This window comes from Halichoerus grypus, chromosome 9 (genome assembly GCF_964656455.1).
Source record: "Halichoerus grypus chromosome 9, mHalGry1.hap1.1, whole genome shotgun sequence".
NCBI classification, from domain to species: domain Eukaryota; kingdom Metazoa; phylum Chordata; class Mammalia; order Carnivora; family Phocidae; genus Halichoerus; species Halichoerus grypus.
Genome location: NC_135720.1, coordinates 104,896,877 through 104,910,884, shown reverse-complemented (window position 1 = coordinate 104,910,884; position 14,008 = coordinate 104,896,877). Strand labels below are relative to the sequence as shown.

General features: G+C 57.7%; 2 protein-coding genes across 4 annotated transcripts; both read right to left on the bottom strand.

Annotated features, from left to right (window-relative positions):
- Window positions 1-186: 186 nt before the first annotated feature.
- On the bottom strand, window positions 187-4,655 carry SLC35B2 (solute carrier family 35 member B2). 3 transcript variants are annotated; one of them, XM_078055281.1, is made up of 4 exons: window positions 3,947-4,655; window positions 2,777-2,970; window positions 2,432-2,582; window positions 187-1,734 (listed from the first exon to the last, which is right to left on the bottom strand). In XM_078055281.1, exons 1-4 carry the CDS (start codon window positions 4,016-4,018, stop codon window positions 796-798), a joined length of 1,356 nt encoding a protein of 451 aa, XP_077911407.1. In that variant the 5' UTR covers window positions 4,019-4,655; the 3' UTR covers window positions 187-795. The 3 variants fall into 3 exon arrangements, with proteins under 3 accessions (XP_077911407.1, XP_035938649.1, XP_035938650.1); XM_036082756.2 differs by lacking the exon at window positions 3,947-4,655 and adding an exon at window positions 3,494-3,624 and having other exon boundaries at window positions 2,432-2,586; XM_036082757.2 differs by lacking the exons at window positions 2,777-2,970; window positions 3,947-4,655 and adding an exon at window positions 3,494-3,610 and having other exon boundaries at window positions 2,432-2,586.
- Window positions 4,656-4,809: 154 nt separating this feature from the next.
- Window positions 4,810-11,873, bottom strand: NFKBIE (NFKB inhibitor epsilon). The gene is made up of 6 exons (XM_036082759.2): window positions 11,264-11,873; window positions 8,730-8,832; window positions 7,819-8,041; window positions 6,729-6,817; window positions 6,320-6,559; window positions 4,810-5,402 (listed from the first exon to the last, which is right to left on the bottom strand). The coding sequence occupies exons 1-6, from the start codon at window positions 11,626-11,628 to the stop codon at window positions 5,337-5,339; spliced, it is 1,086 nt and encodes a 361-aa protein (XP_035938652.2). The 5' UTR covers window positions 11,629-11,873; the 3' UTR covers window positions 4,810-5,336.
- Between the last annotated feature and the right edge of the window lie 2,135 nt (window positions 11,874-14,008).

Below are 14,008 nucleotides of genomic sequence, written 5' to 3'. Positions count from 1 at the left end.
TGTTGTTCTGAGGATAGGTATTCCTGGTACACTGAAAGGGTCACCGGTAGCCACTTTGCACTTTTGAAAATCTGGGTACCCAGCATTGACAGTAAAGGGTAGCTTCAAACTAGCAGGTATAATGCCCTTTCAGTGGCCTTCCTAAAGCATACGCCTCAGTGAGCCAAAACACATGACTTCAGCCCATTGCAGCAATTTAATTTAATAAAATAAAATTATAAGAGCAAAATTACAATTCCAAAGTACCAAAACCTGCAACTGGCTCTTGGAGCAGAGCCTAGGGATCCAGGAGCAGAGAGGGTGGTGTCACTGGGCAGGGCTCTCCCATCCCCCTCCTCCAGCACAGCACCATCTTTCACGGACTCCTGGGAAAGCAGCACTTGGAGCCTACAACACTTGTGCTTTTCTCCCCAGAGTAAGAACTGTAGGTCTCTGGGAGGGAGTCTGCAAGGGTGGGCTACTCAGGGTAGGGGACGAGCACAGGTGAGGTGTTGGGGGAGTCCACAGGGCAAGACTTCGGGGAACGTGAGGGGGTGGGGGCTTTGGAAGGTGCTTCTGCCTTCTCTGCGCCCCTGCAAGCCGAGGACGGTCCTCAGAAGAATCCCTACTGGAGAACAGGGGACTTAAGGCAAAGGGGAAGGCTGCCTCTTGGACTCAACCCCAACTTGCAGAGCTGGTTGGAGATACTGAGGAAAAACCCTGCCTTCTGCCCTCGAGCCAACCGCCTCCGAAGTTACAGTAGGAGAGGAAAGTTGGGATGTTGAGGGTCTTGTTCCACTTCACCCCCTGGGCCCCTCAAACTTTCTGCACAGGAGACTCGACAGGCACAGCCTTCTTAACCCGTTGCTTTAGACGGCCCCGGGCATAGACTCTGAGCAGGAGGGCGGCAAAGACCACAGCCACCCCCAGGCCCCCCACCACAGTGACCGTGTGGCCGTAGAGCAGGCAGGAGAGGAGGATGGCGAAGGCCTGGCGGAGGGTCATGATGATGGTGAAGATGGCAGCCCCAAACTGCCCGATGGTGTAGAAGATGAAGAGCTGACCGCATGCGGAGCAGACCGAGAGCAGCAGGGCATGTGCAGCAAATTCACTGTGTCGCCCCATGAAGCGCGTTCCCTCCAGGAGGGCCCCCTGCTCTAGCAGGGAGCCCACGGTGAAGAGGCAGGAGAAGAGGTTGACCCCGAACATCATCTGCACAGAAGACATCTTATAGGCAAACAGGGCGTCCTGCCAGTTTGAGGTGAAGCTGTCAAAGGCAATGTAGCCTGCCAGCAGGATGAGGCCTGCCAGCGTGGTGGCGGGGGAGCTGCGGGGCTCGGGGCCGCTGGACAGCAGAAACATGCTCACCCCGATGGAGATGAGGCCGGCTGTCAGGTATTCCCAGTGTTCGTAGCTGCGCCGAGACACCAACTTGCCCATCAGCATGACCGGGATCACCTTCGAGGCCTTGGCCAGCACCTGGGTGGGGAAGCTGACGAACTTGAGCGCTTCATACTGACACCAGCTGCTAAGCACATTTGACAGGCTGGCAAAGGAGTACCGGTACATGGGTGCCCCGTGGCGGGGCTGCTTGCAGAGGACGCAGTAGAGGCCGGCGACGATCAGTGCCAGCACTCGGTTCATGAGCACCAGGAACTGTGAGTCTGTGAAGCGCTCACCTGGCGACGTGGCAGTAGCCCCGTAGCTGCGGGTCATCACTCTTTCCTGCAGCACTCCCCAAGTCAGATAAGACACCTGGGGGGGTGGGGCGCGAGGCCCAGGGAGAAGACAAGCAAGGGAAGGGAAAGATGAGCAAAAAAGCATCTAGACAACCTCCCTCTTCCTCAGACGGCTCAATGATTTAAAGGACGGCGTACATATTTTGGTCCCTCTGTAGTAACTAGAAGTTTCCTCTCCCCTCCCAAGCCTGCATTCACCTCGGAGAGAATCAAGTGTGTGTGAAACACAACGACAAGTGCTTTAGGACTGTCCAGACCCTGTGTGCCCCACACAAGGTTATGTTAGAGCTCACTCCATCCCAGGTATCTTCCTATCTACTCTCAATTCAGGGAGTAAAAAGATGGGACACCTGTTCAGCATGCACAGAACTAGCAGTGCCCACTCCAAAGTATCAAGAGCTCAGCATCCTAGCTCCTTCTCACATGGAGTGGGGGAAGGCTGAACGGCTTCCCCAAACTTCGATCAGTGGGTTAACATACACAAGACACATCATTGCAGGGGAAAGTGTAGTAACAGCCCAGAAGACATCACAGACAAGAGGAGAGAAAAGACAGCACGTCCTCCAACCACTTCTAAGATGATGACGGTACAGCGTGCCCCTGGGAGGAGGGGGCCACGTAACACACTAGGCCAGGAAACTGTTGGGACCGTGCAGTCCCTGTCCACCGGGACCCAACCCAGGAACAGAAGCAGAGCCCGTGGGCCTACCTACCTGGAGCCCCGCAGCACAGAAGAGCAGCTTCAGGGCTTGCCAAGTGGGAGTGGTCTCTGCCGGCTCCGTCCGGGAAGCCAGAGGAACCTCGTCAGAGGCCTTGGGCTCATTGCCAAACACACAAGTTTTCACCAGGGGGAAGCAGAGACCCCTGCCTAAAAAAGACACACGAGGTCAAGATCTCATCTTCTCTCCAGCACCTCGTCTTCCCCAGAGCAGCCAGCTACCCTGCTGTCAGGCCGGCAGGTCTCCCTCCCTCCCTTTCCAAGCCACATCCCTATCTGGACTGCTGCTCAGCACTCATAAAACGGACCGAGCACACTAACCCACCCTTTCCGCACACACCTGTCTCCAGGTAGTTCTTCCGCCTGAAGTACTGCACCATCAGGTAGCCGGGTACCATAAAGCTGGCATAGCCAGCAGCATTCACCAAAAAACGGAAGAACCATAGCTGCGTCCATGACTCTGGAGGGGCTTCGGGGGTCTCCCCACCTGCCCCCAGGGAGGGGAGCGCAGCCAGCACCACCACTGCCCACCACCTGCGGGACAGCGGACGTAAGGATTAGGGTGCAGAGCCTAGTGCACTCGGCCCTCCAGAGGGGACTACACTGGAGAAGGGCCCGGAGTCTCCCCGCCCCCCTCAGCTGCAGCCCAGCCCGGACAAAGAGCCTCTCTCTCTCCTGGGAGGGGGGGGCGGGGGCGGCGCGGGCCAGGCAGGGCTCCCTCCCTCCCCCGGGGCGGACCCGCCCCTCTGACCACACAGGTTCCCTCTGTTCCCTCCAGCGCTCGCCGGCCGCTCGGGCCACAGGCGGCGCCCCCTCCTCCCACCCCGCCCTCCAGGATCCGGGAGCGCCAGGGTTCCCAACTCCTCCGCCCGACACTCCCGGACCCTGGCCAGGAGCACAAATCCACGCCGCGCCCCCCTCTCCCTGCCGGCTCCCGGCCCCAGCGGTCGGCCGCCCAGCAGCTGGGACCCCACCCCGGCCCCTCCGTGCCCAGCAGCGGCAGTCACGTGGCCCGGGGGCTCGGTCACGTGGGCCCGCCGCTCCCCTAGCCCCCCACCTGGCGTCCATGGTCCGGGCCGCGTGGGGCGGAGGGGGGCCGGGGAATGCGGTCCCCGGGCCGCGCGCTCCCTCCGCTTCCGCCGCCGCCTCCAGCAGCGGCCAGTGAGCGACCGGCTAGCGGAAGTGCCCCGCTCTTCCCGCCCCCTCCCCGCGGCCGCCCCTCCGCCCCCAGCCGCGACCACGCAGCGCCCCGGGCCGCCGGCGGGCCACAGCGCCCCCGCGTGGCCCGGAGGGAGACGCGGCTCGGGAGCCGGGAGCAGTGCTGCCCCGGGAGGGGCGAGGGGCGAGGGGCGGGGGATGGGGAGGCGGGAAGCCCCCAGGCCGCGCACCCCCACCCCGCTTCGCCATCGCCCTTAGCCCTCACAACCAACCCGGGAGGTAGTGGTGCCCCCTGCCATCTTGGGACGGGGACATTGAGGTTCTGCGTCCCAAGCACTTCCTCTTACGTTACCCCTTTGCCGATTTCTGACAGGAAGATCTTCCTTTCTCCGCTGAGCTGCAGTTCTGTCCCCCAACAACCCATGACCTTCGAGGCTCTGCACGACCTGGCCCTTCCACCTCGCCCACTCACCCACCCTCTGCGGAGTCCCACTGGCCTGCCCTCGGGTCCTCTAGTTCACCAAAGGCCTGCCCCTGAACGCTCTCCCCACATCCCTTACTCATCCTTCTGTCCAGGCTGCGAGCACACGCCTCAGAGACCTCCCCTGACTAGCCGAAGTAAGGCCCTCCACCAGCTTGGGTTCTCCTCACTTTACTTTTCCTTCACAGCATCCACTGCAACTTGTAATTACATATTTATTTGGATGTTTATGATTTTAATGGCTGTCTCATTCACTAGACTATAAGATCCAAGTGGCCGGAGACTGTGTTGGTTTATTCCCCCATACCCATATTGACCATATTCACCTAACAGGGACTTCAAACTTGTGGAATGAAAGGAAAAACATACAAAGCCATAGCTCCCTTTTGTTACCCTCCATAGGCTCACTCTTCTCTCTGGGCTCCTCCAGGGCAGCGATGAGCACCCCCCTCCCGCAGCAGGGGGCGGGGATCTTCTCATTTCACCTCCTCTTTATCCCTCTGTTTCCACAGAAGGGCAAGGGTTTGTAATGGACAGAGAGGCCTGAGGACTGTTAGCGACCCCCCCAACTCCCCTCCCTACCCCCCCCCCCCCCCGCCCCTAGCAAGGTCCTACCCTGCTCAGGTGGCAATTTCCTTCTCTCTGTCTCTACCATAAAGCCACAAGGCAGGCCTACCTAAAAATCCCCAATGTACATGGACATGCACATGCACAAAACAACGCTGGGGGGAAACTTTTTAAAGGTCTCTGCTGTTTTAGTGTCATGTTATTGAAACTTCCCCTTCCCCAAAGGCTCAGTTCAGGGCCTTCTGTGTGAAGTCTTTAAACAACAGTGTTTAAGAGTCCTCAACAGCAGTGAGATGAAACCCCTCAGGGTCCTGCTTGCTGATTTCAGTTTCTCTCCTCACTCGGGAGAGTCCATGTTTTCCTACTGGTTGGCAGTTTCAGGCTGACTGGACATGGGTAGAAACAAGAGCCCCCGCCATCTTCTAGAGTCAAACAGGCTTCGCCCAGGATACCCGGGGCTTTGGGAGTCTTCAAGAATCTCCGTCCACCTAGGAAGGTCTTCCTTCCAGACTGGCCTTCTCTCACTTGTGATCCCTCCTCTCAGCTCAGGACTGTGCTGGCCCCAGGCTGTGGCCTCAGCAGTCCCCAGGACACCAGGAGGGCACATTGTCTGGGCCCAAACTGCAGCAGCTATGGCTCCAGCTTCCATATGGGAAGAGATGGAGTCTCCGGGGCCCCAGACTCTGCCCTGGCTTCAGTCGGCACACAGCAGTGGCTTCCCAGAGATCTTCAGGTCATCAAAGGGCAAAAGAGCAAAGGGCTGAGAAAGAGAATGGAGAGAAGCAAGATCAGGGCCCATGGGGAAAAGGCAGCAGTGGAGGAAGGGAGCTGGGGAGACAGATTGGGTCTTTTCCCCTCCACCAAATGACAGCTGAAGGACATCGGGGAACAAATCTTCCTACTTCCTACTAATTCCCCAAATAGAGGCCCCTCTGGGCTAGGCAGAGCCCTGAAGCCTTAAACAAGCCCTCACTCTCTAAGATAATGTCAGGATAGCAGAGCTAACCAGGACCCCAGACATGATCTAGCCCGTAGGTCTGGAGGGATTTTTGGCAATGGGGTGGAGTACTTATGAAACATTTTGAATATTCTTTTAAGTAAGCTCTAGGCCCAACGTGAGGCTTGAACTCATGACCCTGAGATCAAGAGTCACATGCTCGACTGACTGAGCCAGCTGGGCACCCCCGAATACTTTTTTACACTGAACATTTTAAAATGGAAAGACTGTACAGGAAATCTAGGTTTTAAGGGGCCACCCCTCCCCAGGGGCCACCTCCTGCCCTGGGCTCCCCTAACCTTTCTCTTAAAAAACTCTAAGACTTGGAAGTGCTGGGCCCACATTCCTCCTCTGCGACTATCTGCTGAAGCCAAGTAGAGTGACCCTTGGGCATAGACTCTGATCTCCCACAGGCCCCACCACTCTGTCTTATACCTAGTTGGCCTCACTGATCCTGTTAGAGTCCAAGTTTGAGCTCCCTGGTCTTGACCAACTAAGAAGACAGGCTGAGGGAGGGGCAGAGGCTTGCCCCAGGTCCCACAGTTGGGGAGTGGCAGAGTCGTGGATTGTGGATGACACCCCGGAATCCCGACTCCTTGGCCCTTTCAGCTGTTACAGCGCCTGCCTCTGCTATGGGTGTGGGAGGTCCTGCAGAGCAGAGCCGAGCCTGTGCCCCTTACATCCTCAGCCAGGTCCTGGGGAGTCTCGTCCTCCACGTTCCGCAGCAGGGAGTCAGCGCCTGCCTCGCACAGAGTGGATGAGATGCTGCTGAGGCCCCGACCCGCCGCGAGGTGCAGGGGTGTGCACCCGTTGAGCATGCGGGCGTCTACCCGGGCACCAGCCTGGAGCAGGAACTGCACCAGACCCCGCTCCTGGGTCTCCACAGCCAGGTGCAGCGCGGTCTTTCCACTCGTGCCCTCCTGGAGGGGAATAAGGAGGTCAGCCAAGGGGCCTCAAGCCGCATCCTGCTGGGCCCGGGGCCCTGGATAAGGAGGTGAGTGCCACCACTTCTGACTGCTGGGCAGGGGAGCCGGGGCTGGATCAGGCGGTGGGGCAGGCCCCGGGCTGGGTCCCGACTGGCCCCCTCACCTGCGTGTCAATGTCAGCTCCGTTCTGAAGCAGCAGCTGCATGAGCGGCCGGTTCCTCTGCAGGGTGGCGATGTGGAGACAGGCCAGACCTGGGATGGGGTGAGGGTGGGGGCTGCTCATCTGCATCCAGCAACTCTCTCTCCCCCGCTTTCAGGGACCTCCCTGCCCCTCAGCCCCAAGGGACTTACTGCCCACTCAGTGCCTCTGATCACAGGACTGTTATAACACAAACCCAAAAAACCCCCTCAAAAGTCTGAGGGAAAAGGAACTCAAAGTTTCCACCTTTTCAGAGTCATGTTATTGAAACTTTCATGCTTCAGGGGTTAGGTGGCTGAGTGACACCCCACATACAAGCGCACCCTCCCCCCCATACCCCTCCCCCATTCTCTCTCTCCCTCCGCCCCCCACCTCTCTCAAACTCTACCCGCCTTCACGCCCTGTGGCAAAACCACCTTCTTCACAGCTCTCCAGGATCCCCAGGCCCCAGCCCCTCCCCAGGGGCCACCTCCTGCCCTGGGCTCCCCTAACCTTTCTGCTGACTCCTTTCTGGCGTGGAACCCCCTCTGCCTCCAGACCTAGATTCAAAGTGACCTCCCTCACCTCCTTCAAGTCTCTGCTCAAATGTCCCTGCTCCCTGAGGGTTTCCCTGGCCATTCTCTTTCAAAATCACACCCACCCGCAACTCTGCCGTTCTAGTTCTCGCTCTGCTCTACTTTTCCCACAGGACTTCCTGCTTGCTAACCTGCTAGAGAACTCCCTGCTTAGCCTTACTGCTGGCCTCCATCATTCTCTGTTTTGTTCACAGATGCAAGTCCGGCTCCCAGAATAATGTCTGGCACATAGGAGGCCCTCAGTACGTTTTTGTTACGTGAATTAATGAGTTCATCTAATCTCTGTTAAACTAAATACCTCGAGGGCAAGGTTTGGCTCTCTCTTTTGCACACAGCAGGCTCTCAGTAAATTCTCAAATTCATTCATTCATTCATTCATGCATCCATTCAGTCAGCAAAGATGTACCGAGTACCTACGCGCTTGGAACTGGTCCCTCTCCGGCCCCTTCTCATCCCACGGGCCCTGAGGCCGCCCATACCTTGCCAGTTTTGCAGCTGGAGGTCCAGGGAGTGGGGTGGTCCTCGGCCTGGCTCTGGCCGCCCCTCCAGCAGGCAGCGGGCACAGGCCAGGTGCTGGCGCTGACAGGCCACATGCAAGGCCGTATCCCCGTGTCGATCCTGTAGCACCCGACTGGCCCCCTTCAGCACCAGGGCCCGCACGGCACTGGGCTGGTCCAGATGTACAGCCAGATGGAGTGCTGTCTGTAGGCACAAAGGGGCCCGGGGCTACTCCAGCGTGCTCTTCCCTCTGGGAACGTGCTAGGGTGGACCCAGGAATTACGAGCTGCCAGAACCTTCTTTGAGGGCAGCTTAGAAAGGCTGTGGCCCTGGTCTTCCAAGGAAATGCTGCTAAACCCTTCCCTCTGTCACTGCCCACGAAGCTCTTGGGACCCCCATTTCTGGAGGCAGGGTGAGGGGAAGTGGGCCCCTCTCTTCTTGCAGGTCCCCACAGCCCCTGGAGAAAGGACAGATGGCGGCGGGGTCTACCCCCTCCCCCTCTGGGGAGACCTCTGCTATCCCCAGGGGCCAGGTGACAAGGAAAGGTTGGAGGGAGGAAAGACAGAGGTACCAGGCAGCCTCCACCTGGCGTACTCCTCTTTTAAAAGGCTCCACGCAGATGCCTCCTCCTGAATTCAGCTTTCCCTGGCTGCCCCCACAGACACTGGGTCCCACAGTAGCTGGTATGTGTCTCTATCACAGTTCTTGTCACCGTGCTGTGTAACTAGGTGTTGACATGAGGGGGCAGAGGCTGTGTCTTACTCCTGTCTGTATCACCAGCTTCTATCCCGGTGCCTGGCGTCCAGTTTCCGGAGTTTGCAGCCCACTGTGGCTGCTAGGAATGGGGCAGGTGTAGGGACCTGGGCAGAGCCCACCCTCTCCCCCCACCCACCTGGTAGAGGTTGTTCTGAATGTCCAGGACCTCCTGGGGCAGCAAAGCCAGACAGCACAGCAGCACAGCTGGGGCCTCGTGAATCACCGCCAGGTGGACAAGCCTGGGAGGGGGAGGCAGCAGGAACAGGGATTTAGTGTCAGGGCTCGGGCCCTAGACGGTGAGCTAGGGTCCTGGGGTCCTGGGGTTAGAAGGAAGAACACATCAATCTCTAAGAAGCCATTCACAGGGTAGGTAGGTGTAGGAAGTGAGAGTTCGGGCCAGGAAGTGAGGGTTGGTGAGGGAAGCCAGGATCCTGGGGCTGCGAGCTCCAAGTTCCCATCTCTGGCCTTCAGGAGGGCCTTGGCAGAGTGGGAGCGTGGGCAGGGTGCTGATGGGACAAGGTCCTTCCTGTTCGGCCTGCCCACACCCCACTCCCCTCTGGCCCCGGGGCCCTGGCAGGCCGGCTAGAGCTCAAAGCCAAACTGAAAGCTGCCGGGGTAGCACAGAGGTGGTTTCCGGGCCCGAGCTCCCCACCTCCACCAACCCCAACAGGGAGGACTCAGAGGGCAGGAGTGGGGTTACCCCCACTCGCAGCGACTCAATGTTACACATTCCAGGGCAGAGAAAACAGAAGCTCTTGGAAGAGGAGCCAGGAGCCAGCGAGGCATCCTGTTCTGCTGCCCTTCACAGGGGAATCGAGGGGGTCAGTCTTCAGACAGCGCAGACGGGGTGGGGCCTGACCAGAGGCCCTCCACTCAGCCTCCACTTCCAAGGGGAGGTCTGTGCAGTGCAGAAAACGTGCGGCTCTTGGGGGCCAAAGAGCCTTAGCCTCTTGCTAAGGTGGGAGGGGGCAGCTGGGAAGGGAAGTTCCAGTCCTGGGGTTTCCCCACATCAGGTGGGGAAAACGAAAGCCAGAGCTGGAGGGTCTAGGCCGGGACAGCTGCCTTGGGGCATTAACTGCCCTGAGGGGTAGTTTGGGTAAAGGCATATCTGGGCTGGGGAGGGGGCTGCTCAGGCAGGAGGGGGGCAGGCTTGGTGGCGGGCAGCAGGAGAGAGTGACGGAGGGAGGGCGGGAGGAACCGCTCTGGAAATCCCCTCGGCCAGAGCCTGTTCTCTAGGTCACATTCCTGCAGCCACCTCCCTTTCTCCCTGTCTCCCCTCCTCCCACTTCCTCTTCCCACTTCCATAAGTCCTATAGGCCAGACACCCTTGAGGGAAGAGAGTGCCCCCTCCCCTCTAGGGACCTCCTGGGGAGTCTTGACACCTCTTCTCCACCCACCCACCCCAACTCCACAGTCTAGACACAACACCTGTCTCTAACTAGGTAACGGCTGCACACAGAGAGAGAGGCTAACAAAGGACAGCAGTGTCAGAAGACTTCAATCCCTAGGTCAAAGGCCAGTCATAGGTATTCCACATGGAGCCCCCCAAATCTTGATTCTGGGCCTGAGGGCTGCTGATCTGGGCAGGTCACAAAAAGGCCTGGGGTCATTCCTCTCCCACCCACCGGGTCCACAGGCTATCTTTGTCAAAGGCAACCCAGGATTAGGACCCTCCCATCTACAAAAAGCAGGTCAGGACAGACACCTCCGGCCTCCTCTACCTTCCCCACCCCCACTCATTCCAGCATCCCCGATCTGGGACCCCAGCCCACTCCACTCTGTTTCTCGCCTCCAAATCCTCACCTGACAGTGTTTCTTCTTCCTAAGGGGCAAATCTTCAGCTGGCCAGTCCCTCCCACACAAACTGCTTCTTACTTCAACTGCCTGCCCCCCAGCCCAGTCCCCACCAAACTTCACCTGGGCCTGGGGGAGGAAGAGTAAAGTAAAGGGATCAGACAGGACAGTGAGGGGGACTTGGGGGGCTCAGGAGGTGGAGGGTGTCGGTAAAGCTGACTCCAGCCCTCACTTCCCCTTTTGCAGCAGAGAAGGAAGTAAGCTGGGCAGCCAGCCGCCTGTCTGTCTGCTGGGGCAAGAGTGCCCCAGCCTGGCTCACCCCCTCTTTCTTAGGGCTAGCCTCAGCTCTGCACCCTGGCAGTACCCACATCCTTTGCTTCCTGACCCCCACTGGCAATCTGTAATTGGCACCTTTTGTTCCTTGAGACAGGGTATTCTGAGGTCAGGGGCTGGGAATCCCAGATAGTGAGCAAACAAGGATGCCCTCTCCCCCAGCGAGAAAAAAAAAAAAAAAACACAAAAAAACCCTGGACTGGTCAGGGGAATTTTCCCTTCCAAGGGTGGGTCATTGGTAGCTTTCCAAGCTGCTAGCTGGGGTTCCAGGTGTCTGGTAAGGGCCCTGTCAGCTCTGCCCACCTCCCTAAGGGAGGGCAGAGAGATGATGCCAGGGCCTCTGGTCCGGGTCTGGCCAGAGCTCAAAAGTGGGCTGAGAGTGAAGTCTGGAGTTTGGAAGAGAGAGTGGGGACTGCCCCTTCCAGCGCGGGTGTCTTGAGGGATCCTCACAGAGTGGGTTCCCGGCCTGTTGAAGATCCTGGCGGGCCGGGAGTTAGCATCAATTGGAAGGGGTCCCTGTCTCACCCTAGACCCCATACTCACGTGTCTCCATCTTCAGAGATGTAAGTGAGCGCTTCCAGCTGCTGAGGGCTCAGCGCCCCCGCGGCGGCGAGCGGCGAGCGTGGGGCTGGGTTCTCGGTCTCCGTGCCCCCCAACAAGGGCAGGGGCTCGGTGAGCGACGAGGAACCATAGGTGGAGTCAGCTCGCTCCCCATCTGTGTCTTCCTTCTGTGGCTCCTCGGCTGTTCCCGGAGGATGAGTCCAGGGCTGGGGGCCGCCGCCATCCGAGAGCCCAGAGGCTGGGGTCGGGGTGGGCTCGGGCAGGGAGCGCAGAGAGCGCAGAGACTCGATGCCCGAGTCATACTGGCTCTCATCTGTCTCGTCCGGCCCCTTCCGCGCCTCCGACATGCCAGCGGTGCCGGCCCGCGGGGGCCAGGTCCGAGTAGGATCCGGCTCCGGGCTCCGCCGCGCCGCCTTTCCGGGTTGCAGGTCCGCCCTGCAGAGCTGGCGCCCGGCCGGGAGTGGCCTCCTTCCCGGGCTGCGGGAGCCCCAGGGGTCGGCGAGAAGCGCAGGCGAGCCTCGGAGCGGGGGAGGCTTCCACGGCAGCGGCTACTCCGGGCAGCTGGACTGCCCAGTCGGACTCGCTCGCTCGCCCCGCCCCTCAGGCCCCGCCCCCGACAGGCGCTTCCGGACCGAGGCCCCGCCCTCCGGAATCCCCCTTACCCCGCCCTCTGGGTTGGCTTCGAGTCAGGGGTTACCCGGTCCTGAGTCACTCATGCGTTAATTCACCCACTCATTCATTCATTCATTCACCCATTCATTCATTCATTCATTCATCCATCCATGCATTCATATTTTTCTGTTCCTTCTTTGCATTCATTAATTTCATGCATTTTCTTTCCTTCCTTCCTTCCTTTCTTCCATTTCTTCATTTTGTCCATTCATTCATTCGTTTTTATTTTTATTTTATTTTTAAGATTTTATTTATTTATTCATGAGAGAGAGAGAGAGAGAGAGGCAGAGGGAGAAGCAGGCTCCCCGCTGAACAGGGAGTCCGATGCGGGACTCGATTCCAAGACCCTGGGATCACGACCTGAGCCGAAGGCAGATGCTTAACCATCTGAGCCACCCAGGCGCCCTATTTTTTATTTTTTTAAATATTTTTTTAAAAGATTTTATTTATTTATTTGACAGAGAGATACACAGCGAGAGAGGGAACACAAGCAGTGGGAGTGGGAGAGGGAGAAGCAGGCTTCCCGCGGAGCAGGGAGCCTGATGTGGGGCTCGATCCCAGGACCCTGGGATCATGACCTGAGCCGAAGGCAGACGCTTAACGACTGAGCCACCCAGGCGCCCCTATTTTTTAAAATATTTTTATTTATTTATTTGACACAGAGAGAGAGAGAGCACGCATAAGCAGGGGGAGAGGGAGAGGGAGAAGCAGACTCCCCATCCAGCAGGGAGCCCAAATGGGGGCTTGATTCCAGGACCCCGGGATCATGACTTGAGCCGAAGGCAGCCGCTTAGGCGACTGAACCGCCCAGGCGCCCCTTTTCGTTTGTTTTTAAAGGAATATTTATTAATCGTCTGCACAGGCTGGGCATCTTGCAGGGAGAGCACTGCTTCCTATCTCCTACCCATTTCTCTCAATTTCTGTGGTTTTCTCATCTATCGGTGCCCAGGAGTTTGGGTAGGGAAAGAAAGGGGATACTTACTGTCTTTAAAGGACCAGTTCTCCCTTTGTGTCCTGGATAGAGGGTCTCCTGCAACAACTTCCCAGATCACATAGAATTGGGCACAAGGATGTTTTTTGTTTTTTAAGATTTTATTTATTTATTCAACAGACAGAGAGACACGGGAGAGAGGGAACACAAGCAGGGGGAGTGGAAGAGGGAGAAGCAGGCTTCCTGCTGAGCAGGGAGCCCGATGTGGGGCTCGATCCCAGGACCCCGAGATCACGACCTGAGCCGAAAGCAGACGCTTAACAACTGAGCCATCCAGGCGCCCCAAGGATGGTCTTTTTGTTTTTGTTTTTGTTTTGAAAGTGAGTTTTCTCAGGCAAGCTGTTGTCTTAAAAAAAAATGCAGAGTGGTCATGTTTTTTTGTTGTCTAAAAAAGCAGACTGGTCATTCTTCACAGGGATGAAACACTGGCTCTGGGCAATTACAACATCTGGTTACCCCTAGCGGTCAGGGAAGTTTAGTTCCTCATGGTGGGGCCAGAATGGGGAGGCCCCAGACATGCTGGGCCATGCTCTGCTGAGGTCCCCACCACAGCCACAGCCCCAGTGCCAGCACATCTTTCCTCCTTCCCTGTCCCTGCTTTCCCTGGGCCTAAAGGGCCCAGGGAGGTTGTAGGCAAACTCCACCCACATAGTGATCCCCAACCTGTGCCCCATGATTCATCCTCTACCCCAAGTGCCATCAACCCAGGGGCATCAATGACCTTAGAAGATCATCCCCAAGGGAACATTTCCCTTTTCCAGCTCTGGCATTGGGGGAAGGAAGCTGAAGTGAGTGTAGACAGCTACGAACCAGCTTTTCTACTGCCCTCCTCCATGTAACCTCATTTTATTCATCCATCTATTCCTCTGTTTGACAAACATGTATGGGGCTTTTCCTATATGCCTGACATTGGTCTTTCTGCTGGAAGCAAAACCAAGTATCATAGTAACGGTAATAACCAACAACCACTAATCCTACCCCCATTCAAAAATGTCCCATGGTCCCTTCAAAAATCTCCCTGGCAATGATAATAGAGTGCTTGTGCTAAGACAGGAGTGAGAACA